Source organism: Podarcis erhardii (assembly GCF_964252035.2).
Source record: "Podarcis erhardii genome assembly, chromosome: 4".
Classification (NCBI taxonomy): Eukaryota; Metazoa; Chordata; class Lepidosauria; order Squamata; family Lacertidae; genus Podarcis; species Podarcis erhardii.
The window spans coordinates 65,375,443-65,392,112 of NC_138508.1; the positions used below are offsets into that span (position 1 = coordinate 65,375,443).

The 16,670-nt window shown below is 41.4% G+C and overlaps 1 protein-coding gene across 1 annotated transcript; it reads right to left on the minus strand.

Annotated features, from left to right (window-relative positions):
* Positions 1-5,282: 5,282 nt before the first annotated feature.
* EIF2S3 (eukaryotic translation initiation factor 2 subunit gamma) lies at positions 5,283-16,668 on the minus strand. The gene is made up of 12 exons (XM_081859187.1): positions 16,460-16,668; positions 14,643-14,706; positions 13,498-13,625; positions 13,250-13,371; positions 11,918-12,012; positions 11,482-11,640; positions 9,625-9,759; positions 7,850-7,944; positions 7,122-7,266; positions 6,308-6,477; positions 5,998-6,170; positions 5,283-5,688 (listed from the first exon to the last, which is right to left on the minus strand). Exons 1-12 carry the CDS (start codon positions 16,526-16,528, stop codon positions 5,625-5,627), a joined length of 1,419 nt encoding a protein of 472 aa, XP_081715313.1. The 5' UTR covers positions 16,529-16,668; the 3' UTR covers positions 5,283-5,624.
* Positions 16,669-16,670: the final 2 nt, after the last annotated feature.

The window sequence follows — 16,670 nt, forward strand, 5'->3', positions numbered from 1 at the left end:
GGAAGATGAAGTGCAAGGGCGGCGGGTCTCTGCCAGCCCCTCCCGCTGCAGCTGCCGCTCCTGCCGCCGCCGCCGCCTCCTCCGTTCCAGCTCGGCGGTAAAATTCCGCTCCGGGCTCAGACTTGCTCAACTCGGCGCCGGGGAGCGGAGGGTGGTTTAGGCCTGGAAAATCCCCAACTTTTCGGGGTGGCTTCCCCGCAGGCACTGCCGGGGGCACCCCCGCCTCCCGGATTTCTCTTTTACCCCCCTCGATCGCCGAAGTTTATTCTGCTCACCGCCTTGTTAAAAAGGAAGCGTTTATTGCATGCCGACATTTTTGGATTAAAATCTTTACTTATTCAGGCCCCGTTTCTCCCCCCCCTCCCCCCCTCGAGAACAATACATGTTTTTTGGGATGAAAGATTGAACAGGGAAATGCAGGAAACTTCTCAAGAATCGGTTTGTTAAAGGTCATAATCTTCCAAAATATCCCAACAAACTCAAAAAACCGTGGTGCCGTTTTTCTTTAAAAATGTTGATTTTAAAAATTCAAATAAATACGAGTTTAGCCAGCCAGTATAATTCATGTGATAATTGGGCATTTCAGGTATCGCCATAGCTTGCGTTCTGTTGTATCAGTTGGAAAAATTAGGTTATAAATTTTAATTTTCCCCCTTGCAGTTTTAAGTTGTGAAGCACCTCTACATTATTTAATATTTAAAAGAAGATATGTTACACAAGCTTTCCAATGTGTGTATCTTTTCAGACACAAGAAATGATGATAATGATATGGAGGGTTGCTGGTCTGTCACAATTAGGGCTAGCTCCCCAGCCATAGTGTACCACATGGTAGACACAGTGATGCCATATGTGCTTCTTAGAAACAACATTTTCTGTCGTAGTTTTAATTCTTCCCTTTAAACGCTGTCATTCTACTTGTGCAACACACATCTTGTAGAACAGAACTTCCTCTCCTCTCCCCTGCACCCCCTACTCTTAAAATCTGCTTCAAGGGTTGGGGGGGTGTCTCTGGAACAGATTTTGGGGGTATAAGGAGAGGTGGTTCCACTGTGCAGGTGGACGTCTGCGTGCAGTGCTGTATATACAATACTTTGTTTTGAGAAATACTGATGTCTAACGGCAGAGTTTGTCCATTTCCTTTACTTGTAGACAATTTAAAAATACTTATTCTGCCCTTTTTATGGGATTTGGCGGTATTAGCGAAGTTGGTGCTGCTGATACTATAGTACGCAAGGGAGAAAAGCGCTAAGAGGAAGGCATGCTTGGCAAATCCACACTGTGATCAACTCCCGCCCGGAAACCAATGTCCCCACTGTGGAAAGACGTGTAGATCCATAATAGGCCTCCACAGTCACTTACAGACTCATTGTTAAAACTGTGTTTATGGAAGACAATCTTACTCAGCTACGAGTGATCACCAAATGAGATTTCTGCAGATATTCAGTCTGTACTCATTTCCATCAGACACCTTAATTTCCACAGAGAAGTCTTTTAGCATACCATTCCTCAGTCCTAACTAGCAATGTATTCCACAACTGTTATGGGCTTTTCTGTAACAGGTACACTTGCCCTGGGCCTTGGAGGGCTAAGCTAGCAGGGTGGGGTGGGGTGAGGTGCTAGGGGCCTGCCAGACTAGTGCTGTTATGCCAAGAATGCCTAATAATAATAATAATTTATTTATACCCTGCCCATCTGGGTGGCTTCCAACAGAATATTAAAATACAATACTCTATTAAACATTAAAAGCTTCCCTAAACAGGGCTGCCTTCAGATGTCTTCTAAAAGTCTGGTAGTTGTTTTTCTCTTTGACATCTGGTGGGAGTGTGTTCCACAGGGCGGGTGCCACTACCAAGAAGGCCCTCTGTCTGCTTCTCTATAACTTGGCTTCTCGCAGCAAGGGAACTGCCAGAAGGCCCTCAGCACTGGACCTCAGTGGCCGGGCAGAACGATGGAGGTGGAGATGCTCCTTCAGGTATACTGGACCGAGGCCATTTAGGGCTTTAAAGGTCAACACCAACACTTTGATTTGTGCTTGGAAACGTACTGGGAGCCAGTGTAGGTCTTTCAAGACTGGTATTATGTGGTCTCAGTGGCCGCTCCTGGTCACCTGTCTAGCTGCCGCATTCTGGATTAGTTGTAGTTTCCGGGTCACCTTCAAAGGTAGCCCTACATAGAGCGCATTGCAGTAGTCCAAGTGAGAGATAACTAGAGCATGCACCACTCTGGCGAGACAGCCTGCTGGTAGCTAGGGTCTCAGCCTGCGTACCAGATGGAGCTGGTAGACCTGGACACAGAATTGACCTGCGCCTCCATGGACAGCTGTGAGTCCAAAATGACTCCCAGGCTATGCACCTGGTCCTTCAGGGGCACAGTTACCCCATTCAGGACCAGGGAGTCCTCCATACCTGCCCGCCTCCTGTCCCCCAAAAACAGTACTTCTATCTTGTCAGGATTCAACCTCAATCTGTTAGCCACCATCTATTGTCCAACCACCTCCAGACACTCACACAGGACCTTGACCGCTTTCACTGGTTCTGATTTGAAAGAGAGGTAGAGCTGGGTATCATCCGCATACTGATGAACACCCAGCCCAAACCCCCTGATGATCTCTCCCAGCAGCTGCATGTAGATGTTGAAAAGCATGGGGGAGAGGACAGAACCCTGAGGCACCCCACAAGTGAGAGCCCAGGGGTCTGAATACTCATCCCCCCCCCACCACTTTCTGGACATGGCCCAGGAGGAAGGAGCAGAACCACTGTATGACAGTGCCCCCAGCTCCCAGCCCCTCTAGACGGTCCAGAAGGATGTTGTGGTCGGTGTCAAACACTGCTGAGAGATCCAGCAGAACTAGGAAACAGCTTTCACCTTTGTCCCGAGGCCGCCAAAGATCATCGACCAGTGTAACCAAGGCAGTTTCAGTCCCATGATGAGGCATGAATCCCGACAGGCCTCCCAGTCAACCAGGGAATCTTGCGTTGGGCTTCAGTCAAGCTCTGCACAGGCCTGGTCTAAAGTACCATTTCAAATACCACATAATTAATGAAACTACCTCTCAATCTTTAAAGATTAGGTGGATTTGTGGAGATAAAGTCTATCAGTGCTATTGATGAGATTCCCAAGCTGGAGAGCAACAAAATGGGGAGGTTTCAGAGCTTTTAGTCCAATGTGGTACATCAACCTATTTTATATTCCACAATAACCAGCTTAGCTAATAGTGTGCATAATATAAAAAGTTGTTCATGCACTTTTTTGTTCTCTCTGGTTTTGTTAAGAGCAGGAATGGCCAAGACTTTGATTTTCCAAGGTACTTTATGCTCCAGACACTGCTCTCAGGACCCATAAACATATTTAGCTTCAGAAACAATTCCTTTTAGTAGTAGTCAAACTCTCAATCGTGCAACTTTTTGCCAGTCTTAAAACAGTTGCCCTGGTTCCTGGTTTGTTTCCCTAACCATAACCTTTAAATCTATAAAAAAATTCCTTCCAGTAGCACCTTAAAGACCAACTGAGTTAGTTCTAGGTATGAGCTTTCGTGTGCATGCACACTTCTTCAGATACCTGAAGATAGGTATCTGAAGAAGTGTGCATGCACACGAAAGCTCATACCTAGAACTAACTCAGTTGGTCTTTAAGGTGCTACTGGAAGGAATTTTTTTATTTTGTTTTGACCATGGCAGACCAACACGGCTACCTATCTGTAACTTTAAATCTATGTTGCCTGAGTCAAGGTACGTTACTATAATTGGTTTAAAATTTCGTAGGATTGCCAGGAGCTAGATGGAACTGTCTTATCCTGGGGACATGGGCTTTGTGCTGTGGACTGCCAGTTGCAGTACATAGTTTAAAAGTTGGAAGGGGAGCGTCCTTACCACTATCAGAGAAGCATGGAGTGGGCTTTGCCCAGGAAGCAAGGTTGAGAGCTTAAATTTCATTTCATGCTGGATCTATAGGCTATAGGGCAGGCATCCCCCAACTCGGCCCTCCAGATGTTTTGGGACTACAACTCCCATTATCCCTGACCTCTGGTCCTGTTAGCTAGGGATGATGGGAATTGTAGTCCCAAAAACATGGAGGGCTGAGTTTGGGGATGCCTGCTATAGGGTATAAAATACTATTTGCTGTTGCAGTGTTGGATCTTCTGGAGAATACAAGAATCAAGCGCTTAAGAGTGTCTTCCACACGATAATGCAGTTTGAGTTCTTTATAGATTTTCCTCCTGCGGGAAGAGACTAGCACATGTAGTTTAGGATAAGGATCAGGGAAAGGCATTTCAAATTCCTGTGCACAGGAGAGTTTGGAGGCACAAAATCCTTAAGATTGTGGATGTGGACAATGGAAAGCAACAGCAAACATCTACAATCCTAGATGATTTTGTGCCTCCAAATAGCATTAGAATAACTTTCCATTCTTTGTCCTATCCACTTTGGAACACTGCAGACAACAGGAATAAAATCAACATGAAATGGCATAGTTAATTTATTCTTAACGGTTTTCCCTGCAACAACTTAGGATCAAACTGTTGAGGTATATGAATTTTGTACCAATAAGTGGGTTCAAATTCTATCCACAACACAATTTCCTAAGTGAACCCTGATATTCACATGCTCTTCCAACTTAGATGATCCATTGTAGATGGAAACCTATTCACATGACAATTCTAAACATGGATTTCTAAATACCATGTATTTTAATATTAATAGTCATACCTTACGTTGCGTTCTGCTCGTTACGGACTTTCAGCTTACAAACGTGGCAAATCTGGAAGTGTTTACTTCCGGGTTCGCTGGCTGCACACACGCAGAAGCACTCAATTGCACAGCGCACATGCGCAGAAGAGGCACTCTAGTTGCGGACTTTTCAGGGTGTGAATGGCACCCCAAAATGGATTAAGTTCACAACTAGAGGTACCACTGTATTGTTTCAAGGGCATATGGATCACATATACAGTCACTTATCTAAGAAACTCAGTACTGCAGTTAAGTTTCTTCTTTTTAGAGAATCTACTTTGACCATTATTAAAAGCAAATAGCATTCCATGTGAACAATATTTTATGTCCTTGTGGTTTTAGAAACATCTACAAAGTAAAATCAGTGATTCTTAGTGATCTCAACTATAAATAGAAAAAATACAGTGACTTGCAGAAAGAAAAAATTTGCTAGAAGCCTGAAAGCTAAACAATAGGGCAAGAAAGGGGACTGATCTTCCAAGGAGTGTTTATTATTATTTTTTCCACTGGTTCAACAATCTTTTCAGCTTTTTGCTACTCAAAGACTTGTAAGAATTAAATGAAAAAATAAGCAATATTTTTTATTTCAAAACAGATTGTGGGGTATTGTGTTACATTGTTTAAAGTTAGGTAAGCCAGCCCCAAAGAGAGTCTCAGACAAACTGACATAAATTAAACATGAGTCAAGTTTAGTTTTGCTGTAAGTGAGGATAATTAAATCCGTCTTTGCCAATTTCTTTTACACATTTATTGCAGATACCAACTAGAATTTCAGTTAAGAGGCTTGATTTTCAGTATAATGTGGACATTGTACAACAGCTTCCACTCTGAAAATGCACTCTCAGGTGTATGGAAACACTTCAGCTTTTACAAAGTGAAGCAATGCATTTCAGCTTTTCAGTCGTCATCTATTGTGGGCTTGATTGTCACTCCTCTTCTAATCTGTCCCCAGCCAATTAAACTGCAAAACAGAGAAAAAGTTGACAATTACTGGAAGTTGCATTTAAAAAGCTGTAAGTATTTATTTTAAAAAAGTTATTCTGGACAAAACGAGTCATAAAACGGTATGACGGCGTGTAGTTTATGAACAAAGCACACTTTTGTCAATAGCTGACGCTTTTATGCATGCTGCTGGTAGTGGAGAGGCTCAATCCTGTCTTACATTTTGCAACATTTTCTCCGGTTCTCATATATTAGAACTACTAATGGGCAATAACCCACTCATCTAGGAATATCATTTTGACTTTTTTAAAATTTCAAACCAACTTACCGCCAATGCTTCTCAACTCTTCGACTAAGGGCAATTTTTTCTCCTACTTCGGTGCACACAGGGTTTGTTAGGACTATTTTGCCCAGATCAGCTTTCACTGCACTGACTCGTCCTCCAGTAGACAGTGATCCTATGTTTACCATTAGAACTTCATTTTTGGATAGTTTTTGCACCTGAAATAAGTGGTAAAGGAAAATCAGATACAACTCTCTTATCATTTAAGCTATATAAGCACCCTTTTCCAGTACTGAAAGATGAAGAATTTCAATTCTTCCCAGTATTTTTACATGGAAAGTGCCTAATAGCCAACCTTTGCTGCTTTCTTGTCTCCTTCAGTGCGGACACCTAACAGTCGCCTCAGCAAGAAGTAGGAAATTTCAAGTTCTGTGAATATTTCAGGTAGAGCTCCAACTGCACCAAGAACTTGCCCCACCATTCGATCAGCTCGGCACAGAGTTGGATCAATCTTGGTGCCAACACCTAACAACAACAAAACACTTAAGTTACATCAAAAGCTATGTGACCAATAGATTCTCTCAAAATCTGCCATGCTGGCTAAACCACATATATACTTAAATTCCTTTTCAGAATTGGATATTTTATTCAATATCAAATGTGTCATAACATCTAAATTTCAAATGAGGGACTCCCAAGTTGTCTCTTCAAGCGCACACTCTCCAGAGAGAAAGTGAGAGTGCTACATGCACTGTTGACAGTGAAACACCCAAGACTGAAAAGAAATCAGCCTCTTCAAATCACTTAAAGGGCAGAACAACTAAAGTGCTATAGTGATAGTTTTCTCCCCTCTCAGCCAAGAGGCACAGCTATTCGTGAACGGGCAAAAAACAAAGTACACTTCTACATGCATATTCTACAAGCTAACTGCAGTATTCAAATATTGGCTATGCAACTAAATATATGTGCTATGAATGTACATAGCTACCAGCACCCAGCACATTCCTACACAAAATGTGTTAGAGAAGTTCTTGGAATAATCCTGTTAAGAAATCTCTCTTAATTAAGATGTTGGAACAGTTATGTTCGTTTATAGATGCACTCTTAATTTATGTTACGCTTCCTATGGCTCTTAAATACGTGTGGCATAAATATCAAATATAACTTACCAATAAGCCCTCCAGGCACAGCATACTGCAGATCATTGTGTTCTGCAAAGAGTGATACAATTTTGGAAAAGATGGGCTTGCACATAAGTTTTCCTTCACTGTCCTTCGATACAATGCCAGGTCTTACCTCAAGCTCCTGGCCTACCTATAAACAGAATAAAAGACAGAATATTAAAAGAAAATAAAGGTGCTCTATGTCATTAAGATGCTAGTTACCTACTTTAGAAATAATAATTTAAAAAACCTGAAGGGTTACTCATACTTGTATCAAGTTACAAACTTTATATCTGTAGTATCATAAAATTAACCTTGCTTCTATATAACAATTTTGTTTTTTGAGACAAAAATGTTTTTATGGGCAAAACCAAGAAGAGAATTAGGGTTTTCAAAATAGGGATGTGAAGACACAAGGCTTGGTTGAAAGAAACTAGTTTTAGTATCCCAAAAAAGATTTTGGTCTTTTCATCAAGCCCTTCTATGGCTCATGACAAACTCCATCTGAAACAAAATGGAGCACCATGAATATTAAAACCTCTTGTTCCAAGGATTTGTTTTTTAAAAAGTTACATGTCACAACTAAGGCTTGGGGCTCATATAAAAAACCCTTTTTGGATCCTGGTTATAAGTGCTATCAGGATACCATTTTAAACTGCTTATTTCTTCCTCAGCGTTCTGTGGTTTGCCATGCAGCATCTGGGGAAGCAGCAGTGAAATAAGAATGGCATTACCTTTAATACACCTTTTAGAATACTACCGCCTGCTACACCTCCTTTCAGGTCATCAACTTCACATCCAGGCTTGTTGACATCAAAAGATCTAATAACTGAAGAGACAATCTAATCAGAGACATTCAGTAAATGCCTGTGTCAATCTTGTACTCCCAACAATTTTTTCTTGCTGACCAAAGTATATACGTAATGCTTTTTCCATGTGACTGTGCCAAGCACACAAAACTTAAGGTGCAATTTTTACAAGTCAGCGGACAGACTTAACACACAATAAATTATTTCAAGGGCCCTTTAATGCCTACCTATTGTTACAATGTACTGTTCAGATGAAAGTATAATGGAAATCTCATGGAGTGCTTCAAGCAAAGCAAAAAAACAACAACCTGCTATCAATTAAACCTAGAACTTTCAATCTTTAAACTGATTAGTTGAAGTTGTATCATTTGAAAGACTAGACAGATAAAACTGAAGAAGAGGAGTTTGGATTTGATATCCCGCTTTATCACTACCCGAAGGAGTCTCAAAGTGGCTAACATTCACCTTTCCCTTCCTCCCCCACAACAAACACTCTGTGAGGTGAGTGGGGCTGAGAGACTTCAGAGAAGTGTGACTGGCCCAAGGTCACCCAGCAGCTGCATGTGGAGGAGCGGAGACGCGAACCCGGTTCCCCAGATTACGGGTTGGAGTAAGCTGTGAGCTAGGCATCTCAAGTCAGATAAAAGGTTACTTTAAGCTTCCAAGCATGCCTGTTTTTCTTCTCTCTTCTGAGAAATGAAACCAAACTAAGGAGGGACATGCCCAGAACTCCGAAGGGATAAGGTACAGAGCAGGGAGATGGGTCTAGATTTGAATCACAGTGAATTATTCTCCTAGAGCACTCCAATCACAGTGATCTGGGGAAGGGATTTGTCACATGTATCTCTGCCTTCCTCAGTACAAGTCAATAGAGAGATCTCCACTGTATCTCCACAAATCCAAGAAGGGCAGCAGTCCCCTACCCCTTGACATAACAGGGTCCTTGCTGGGGGTGACATTTACCCCACCCCAGTATTTCCTGGAGAGCCATACTTTTTTTCATCACCAGCCACAGCCCCCTTAAAGATTCCTATTGTATCCACCCTATACAGCTATCATTCTGAAATGTGGCAGGCTTCATCACCTCTCACAGGGCAAAGATGCCTGCAAATTGCATACAATTTTGGCGGAAAATGTAAAAGTTAATACTTTTCCTGTTTGTTTGTTTGTTTTTAAATGAACTTTAAAAAGCACCCTGCACAAAACTCCCCGCAAATGCTTCTGTCTACAATCTGGCAGGCTTAGTCCACTCTGAAGGGGCTTCTATACATAAAAATTTTCACCTACTTATGCAAAAAGAAAAACTTAAAAGCCCATGGATGAGAAACAAAGCTTCATATTTAACAAATCCAATTTAGTCCTGAATAACAAGCCAAAACATCCCTGCTGTGTGTAACATCTTGCCTGATGAAGAGTTCCAGGGAATTAAAAACACACACCTCTTTTGTGACATTTTGATAGGCCCCCTAAAAGCCTGTGGGTTTTGGAAGGTTTTTTAAAAATCCATCATGAACTAGCGTGGTTACATTTGTTTTTTTTACATATTATTTATTCTTCAGTTTTTAAGTCTGAGTACTTGCACTGCATATGCTTTACAACGGCATTCTAAATCTTATTTAATTCTAAATATTGTTTACCCAATGTTGTGAGCAAGGGGGTGAAAGTCTACATATAAGTGGACAGGTCTGAAGCAGACATACCAATAAGCCTTGGTTCTGATGTGAAGTCTCTTAATGGCACTGGAATTTTCTTTACTATGTATTCGCAAACAACTTCAATGTTGTATTTCAGCTGTGCCGAGATTGGAATAATTGGAGCTCCTTCTGCAACAGTACCTATTTTCACAGATAATAATGTATTAAAAGCACCAGTTATTATGTGACTTGTTCAAAAGTTATCTACATCACAAGTAAGCTTTCTGCCTATTTTCTTTACAGTCTACAAAACAACATAGAACTGTTGGGTGAATACACTTGCACCAAAAACTAAAGCTTGCTCTTCAATATGCATATGATTTAGCTATATATTCAGTAGTGATATTCATCAGCAAACAGTCCACGCAGTTTTGAGTTTGTAGAAGCAGAATAGTCAATCTAAATTTAAAAAAATTAAAAAAACAAACCCTGGCTCATAGTAAAATCATCACAATCTGCAATAGTTTGAACCCTTGGAAACCAGATGTTTCAGAATGAATGTCCAAGATCCAAACAAACTAGTGGCCAAAGAAACTTTGGTCTTTCCTTCCTTTTCTGAACAAGAGCTTCTCACACCATGTGGCAAATTACTTTTTAAATGAAACAGATTTTTAAAAGCAATTTGCAACATGAGGTCTGCTACTCAAAAAAATATATTAATTCCACTAGGAGAGATGGAAAGCAGATTGTTAAGACTATCTAGAAAGTGAGGATTTAATTTTAAAATGTGAGACTTTAGTAAAGAAAAGAAAAGGGGTAATCATAATCCTACCCACTAGGTGCAACAATATTATCAAATCTATTGTGCTTTAGTCAAGGTTTGGCATTTGAATCTGAAAATACAATTGTTTTGGAAATCATGTGTGGATGTGGGTACAGAAAGAAAGGCTATAATGCTTAGTACTTCTATTTGTTTACAAATCCTGGTTAAAATCAGTGTCGCTTATTTTTGAGTGCACATGGCGAGAATTGAGGATTGGGATAATTTTGCAAAAGAACACCACCGACTAAGAATCATTATTCTATTTTGAATTTAATTCGCCTCCCTTCTAATTCAGTCCATCTTGAAACATCATTCATTCCCGGCTTGCGAGCCCTGTCAGGGGGCCCTTACCTTTTTATTTGGGATTATTCTCACAGATTACCATAATCTGAGGAGACACATATTTCATATGTTCAAGATTACTGAATTTTCTTTTTGGGCGAGACTATTTGAAGCAATTTTTCAAAGACAGAATAATAAATACATCCAAGTGTTTCACCCAACAGAATATTTTGAAATATTTGAAACTAGGAAAGGAACCATGGGAACCTGTGTGACTGAGGCAGGTAAAAAAAACCAATGACACAAGAGCCTGTGGTTGTAAAATGTGCCGTCCACTCGGACATGGAAGAAGCCAAAAGGGACTAATTTCGACATTTTCACCAACACCAGCTCCCGATGTACATACAGTAGTGCCAAAATCAAACTGCCATTCTGAATCCCTGGTGTAGTGACTGTATACTGGCACAATGCCAATGGTCACCCAAGCCACTTAGAAGTGCAAGAGAGAAAGCTCTCTAAAATTCAAGCACTTTGCACTTAAGCCTTTCTTGTACTGCACAAACATACTAGATGGACCCTTTACTGTACCCATTACTTAGCATTCAAGAGGGGAGTCCTTGCATCCCATCTGCTCAAGGCCTGAGCCAAGGTTTATTCATGCTTATTTTCTAAAACCTTTTGCAGAATTTTACTAATATATAGATTAATACACAAAGTGATGTTTTAAAACACGGTTAACTGCTAAACTCAGAATTTATGGTAAGTGTTTGCTTGTAATAAACTACTTGGCAGTGACTGGTTTTGTTCTAGAAACCTACCTTGTACAAAAGCTAGAATTTGCTCATACTGCTCCTTGGCTTGGCTTTCTTTTACCAAATCAATCTTATTTTGTAGAATCAGAATGTGTTTCAGTTTCATGATTTCTATAGCAGCTAAGTGTTCAGAGGTCTGCGGCTGAGGACATGACTCATTGCCAGCTGGAAAGACAAAGGAACAAATAATTATGTATTGTTTTAGAGTATGGTCCCTTTCCTTAATGAAAGATCACAATGATATCTCATCCTATTATTTCTGTGGGTCACAGTTCCTAGACAGGAACAGTCTAAACATCCAGCACTGAAAACATACAGAATTCAATGCATCTTAAATATGATTACAGAACTGTATTCATCAACAGTGAAAATACTAAACCGCTATTAAAAAGCAGAAGTACTGCATCAATACCATGTCAAATTTCTCCACTCCAATAGTTACCTATTAACAGCAGAGCTGCGTCCATGACAGCTGCTCCGTTTAACATAGTAGCCATCAAGATATCATGGCCAGGACAATCCACGAAAGAGACATGCCTATTGTGCAAGGAAGAGCAAAATAAGCAGCATTATTCTGAAGCAAAATAATAATTAGTCTAATTAAAATAATGGAAGGTTTACGAATATGCAATAACCACACATTAAAGCAAATATGCAGAAGATGAATAGTTTCAATAATATCTGCTTCTTGAAGCAACTGAAGAATTAAAAGTGACAAGTTTTGCAATGTATAGATTTAAAAGCAGATACATTCCTCTTAGTTCTTAAAATGTACTCAAAACGAAGTCACGCTATGTTTAATGGTGCTTATTCCCTAATAAATGTGCTTAGTTTGGAGCCTTAATCATCTGAGATATAGAGAGGTGCAGTTACTGGTTTGCTGGGCTTCCTCCTTCCATATATTGTGCAACTAATTTGCCCTACTTCCTCCCCCCCAAAAAAACATGCTAAGGCAAAGAATCACACAACTGTAATAGGAGAAAGCCCAAACAGCCAACAGCTTCTTTCTTCTAGCAAAGAGCTGCTTTGCCATAGGCCAGGCATGGCCAAACTTGGCCTGCCAGCTGTTTTGGGACTACAATTCCCATCATCCCTGACCACTGGTCCTGTTAGGGATGATGGGAGTTGTAGTCCCAAAACAGCTGGCAGGCCAAGTTTGGCCATGCCTGCCATAGGCAAATCTGATAACAGTTCCCGCCTTCCAAAGAACACAGGAATGACAAGGAGCAAGAAAGCACCTCAAGCCTCTTCTAGCTTCCTTATCTGTTGGGACAGATTCTAGAGACAATCTTCAGAGTTTCAAAGTTCTTGCCATATAAGCAGTTGAACATGTAGCACTGCTCTTAGGACAGCTCATTAGTCCTCTTCTGCTGTCAAGACCAATACAGTGGTACCTCTAGATACGAACGGGATCTGTTCTGGAGCCCCATTCGCATCAAGAAGCAAACGTAACTAGCGACGGCACGTCTGTGCGTCGCTTTTCACTGCTTCTGCGCATGACGTCATTTTGAGTGTCTGCGCAAGGGGCGAAACCTGGAAGTAACGTGCTCCGTTACTTCTGGGTTGCCACAGAGCGCAACTTGAACACGCTCAACCCGAAGCGCATTCAACCCAAGGTATGACTGTATTGGTTGCATACTTAATCGATACAGGTAAATAAATAAGAAAATCAGGTATTTTAAGTTTGAATTCCATATAAGCACATACCCACAGCAAAAACCACAACAAACTATGGGCCAATGCGAAATCATTTATGTTGAGCTTTTCATGTTACCTGACTAGTTTAAAATTCCCTTTGGTCCCAGAAATATCTGTTGGGAATTCGTCAGGTGTACTGCTCCCACAGGATCGGTAACATTCTGGTCGAGAACAACTTGGATCATCAAGTTTGTAAATCTGCAGAGAAAAAGTGAAAATGAAGGTTTAATTTACCATTGGTCAGCGGACTTTGCACTGAAGAATAGTAAGAGCGTGGCTTCAAACCGAAACAGGCAATTTGTTAGATATATGGTAGTGACGTACCTTAGCATTGGCATAGCCCAGCTTGATAGTGATATTTCTCTCCAGTTCATTTTTGAATCTGACAGTATGAACTCCAGAAATAGCTTTTACTACTGTTGACTTTCCATGAGCTACATGGCCAATTGTACCTGGATGTTAAAAACAAATGTTTGTCAATTTCACAAAAATCCTCTACATAGTAAAAATTCATCACTTTCTGCATATACCTTTGAAGTGCTAGTTTCTCCAGTTATCCCTATGTATCCAAACTAATAGATTCCTCCATTTGTGAGGTCAGTAAATTCATTTGTTTATAATAGATCACAGGTCTAAAACAACCCCAAGACACATTTTTCCAACTCCAGGCTATATTATCTGTATACCAACTTCATATTAAGTGAAGAGACAATACAGTGGTACCTCGGGTTACAGACGCTTCAGGTTACACTCTGCTAACCCAGAAATAGTACCTCGGGTTAAGAACTTTGCTTCAGGATGAGTACAGAAATCGCAAGGCGGCAGCAGGAGGCCCCATTAGCTAAAGTGGTACCTCAGGTTAAGAACATTTTCAGGTTAAGAACGGACCTCCAGAATGAATTAAGTTCTTAACCTGAGATACCACTGTAACTAATCTGATTTCAGAAAATCTTCTATGAAGAAACGTGATAGCTTCAGTTCAAAGTAAGAACCACTATAGAACAAGTATGATGGGAAATGAAGGCTACCTACTGGAAGTGCGGCATTACATAGAGAATGAATACTTTTTGCCTAATGCTGAACTTTAAGGCAAAAGAAAGCTATTTAGGTTTCTCAAATTAAGACTGATAAACTAGCAAACAAAGAAAAATGGGATAAAATAAAGCCATAGAGCAGATATGTTCCAGGATTAGACAATTTAGTAATTAGGATGGGACAAAGCAAGGTCAGTATTTTGATTTGCAGCCAAATAAGGAAACAATAATTTTGTCACATGCATTTAACTCCTATTAAACTCAATGGGTGTTAAGTACACCTAAATCTGCGCTGGATCGAGACTTTAATCTGGAAGACCTCAACTCTCTTAGCATTTTTTAAGGGTACCTCAGTTCACACAGAGACTCACGGTTTCAAGAGGCTATGCTATTAATATATTTCAACCTCTTCCAGTTAAATTTGTTTTAACTTACCTATATTAATTGTAGCTTGCCTACTGATGACTTCTGGTGACAGAGGTGTCAACTTAGTTACATCCTGCAGGAAAGAAATATTCTATTACTTCAAAAGACTTTGTTAACAAATACAGTTGCTAAAAAACCTGCAATTGTTTATATTAATTTTCTCTTTCAGAATACAGAGGGAAGAAACAGTAAAGTGTTTGCAATGGTGAACATAAAGGAATTCAAAACGAAGATTAACAAGATAGTTCAGCACTAGATAACTTATTTGACTGAGTTGATATTTATTCCTTGTCTATGAAGATCTAAGGGCATCTTAAACTATTATGAATGAAATAAACCATTTTGCAGAAAACATTGTTCCAACATCTCATTTTAATCAACAGCCAAGCTTGTGATATAAATGGATTTGGAATGCCTCCTGGGGAAAAAATCTGGATCTTTAAACCTGATTTTTAAAAATGCTGTTGGCAACATTTTAAAATGTGACATAAGTTTGGTTGTACAATGCTAAATCATTCATACTTAACTTACAATATTTGTCAAATGTTCATGTTATAAATTTTCTCTTTAATTATACAGCCTGTCTACAGCACAAAGTGTTTTGCATGCTTTATTATTACTGTCTTCACGTGAAGGTATTTACGCCTATTTCATAGGTTAAAAACTCAGGCTGAGAAATGGGTCAGTTGCCCTAGGCTACTTGTTAACACAGCTAACCCCTGTGCTGCTGGAGAGGGTTAGGATGAAGTAAAGGTGACACTCTGGGGACTCTGATGTGGAAGGCTCTTGTCACTACACCCAGCTGGAACTATACTACTGGCAGTAGTCAAAACGTGCAAAAAGCAGAGGATGTTGCTTTTGCTCAGTGGCATGCTTTAATATCTTTTGGTATCTTGTGTAATGCAACGTGTCTTAAGTTTGATTGCAAATGGGTTGGATCTTGACCTGGCAATGGACTGTGCTGCTTGACTACACTGAGTTTGTCAGCGCAGTATCTCTCTTACCTTCAAGTGTAGTTGGGAATTACAGAGCTCAATAATTTACAGAAAAATCAAACCCCCACCAGTGGAGTTTTCGATGCAGTGGCTCCAAAGCCACTACTGTTCCATCCCAAAACACCTTGTTTCTGGCTGCTTCACAGGCAGCAGCTGATGGGAACATTGCCATCTTGCTTCTCTCCACAGAAGCAGGTAGGCAGCAAATAGCAGAAATATGACTTCATACCCAAATGAACCCACATATAAGTAAGGGACAAGTCTCCATTAACATACCCCTCCGATGATTTCTATCTACCCTGCTTTTAGTTGTGCTATGGCAAGAGCGGTGAGAGGAGGAGGAGGAGAGGGAACGCAATTGCATGACACCCCAAACTGTGGATGCATCAGAAAACTCTCATTTAGCTGTGGCAGGCTTCTAAACGCTGAATTTCAACTACACCCAGGCACTGTGCTTGGGACTGGCACTCAAATGACGAAGCGAAGCTGTCCCTCCAGAGGAGGAATGAAGCGTGCGGACGTGCAACAGATCCCCCAAAGCAGGATCACCAGATCCCACCGCCCTTCCCGCCGAAGCTTTTGGCGTCCACCTTCTCCAAACGGCTCCCTCTCCCAGCCCAACCACGAAGAGCGCCTGTCCCCGCTTGGACGGAAGGGGAGGCGGCAGTAGGAGCCCCGACGGGAGTCGGCAAAGCCCACCAGCTCCCTTCCCACTCGCTGCCCCTGGGCTTCGCACGGGCTCCCGGGCAACGGCCAGCCCGCCGCCGCCTCGTGGGACGCTGCGCCCCGCGAGCCCACGAGCCCCCCCGCCCTTCGAGACCCGCTTCTCACCAAGGTACTCAGGTCCTGCCGGGAGAGGTGCGGCTGCCCCAGAGTCACTCCCGCCTCGTCCCCCGCCATCTTGCCTGAAAGGAAGTTAGGAGGCCAGTGAACCTGCCTGACCCCTCGCCACGGAACACAGCGGTTCTCTTGCCGTCGCCCCCCGGCCCAGGCGACGCCGACAAACGCAAAGGGAAACAAATTCGCCCCGCCGCCTCTTTCT

What these genes read in the sequence shown, in the direction of transcription:
- EIF2S3 (XM_081859187.1), bottom strand. Translation starts at nt 16,528, where the DNA reads ATGGCGGGGGACGAGGCGGGAGTGACTCTGGGGCAGCCGCACCTCTCC. An exon ending in CGCAGCTCTGCTGTTAATAG is followed by an intron (nt 11,641 to 11,917) that starts GTAACTATTGGA and finishes TTGTCTTTCCAG; the next exon opens with CTGGCAATGAGTCATGTCCT. An exon ending in TTCTAAAAGGTGTATTAAAG is followed by an intron (nt 7,267 to 7,849) that starts GTAATGCCATTC and finishes TTCTGTTTATAG; the next exon opens with GTAGGCCAGGAGCTTGAGGT.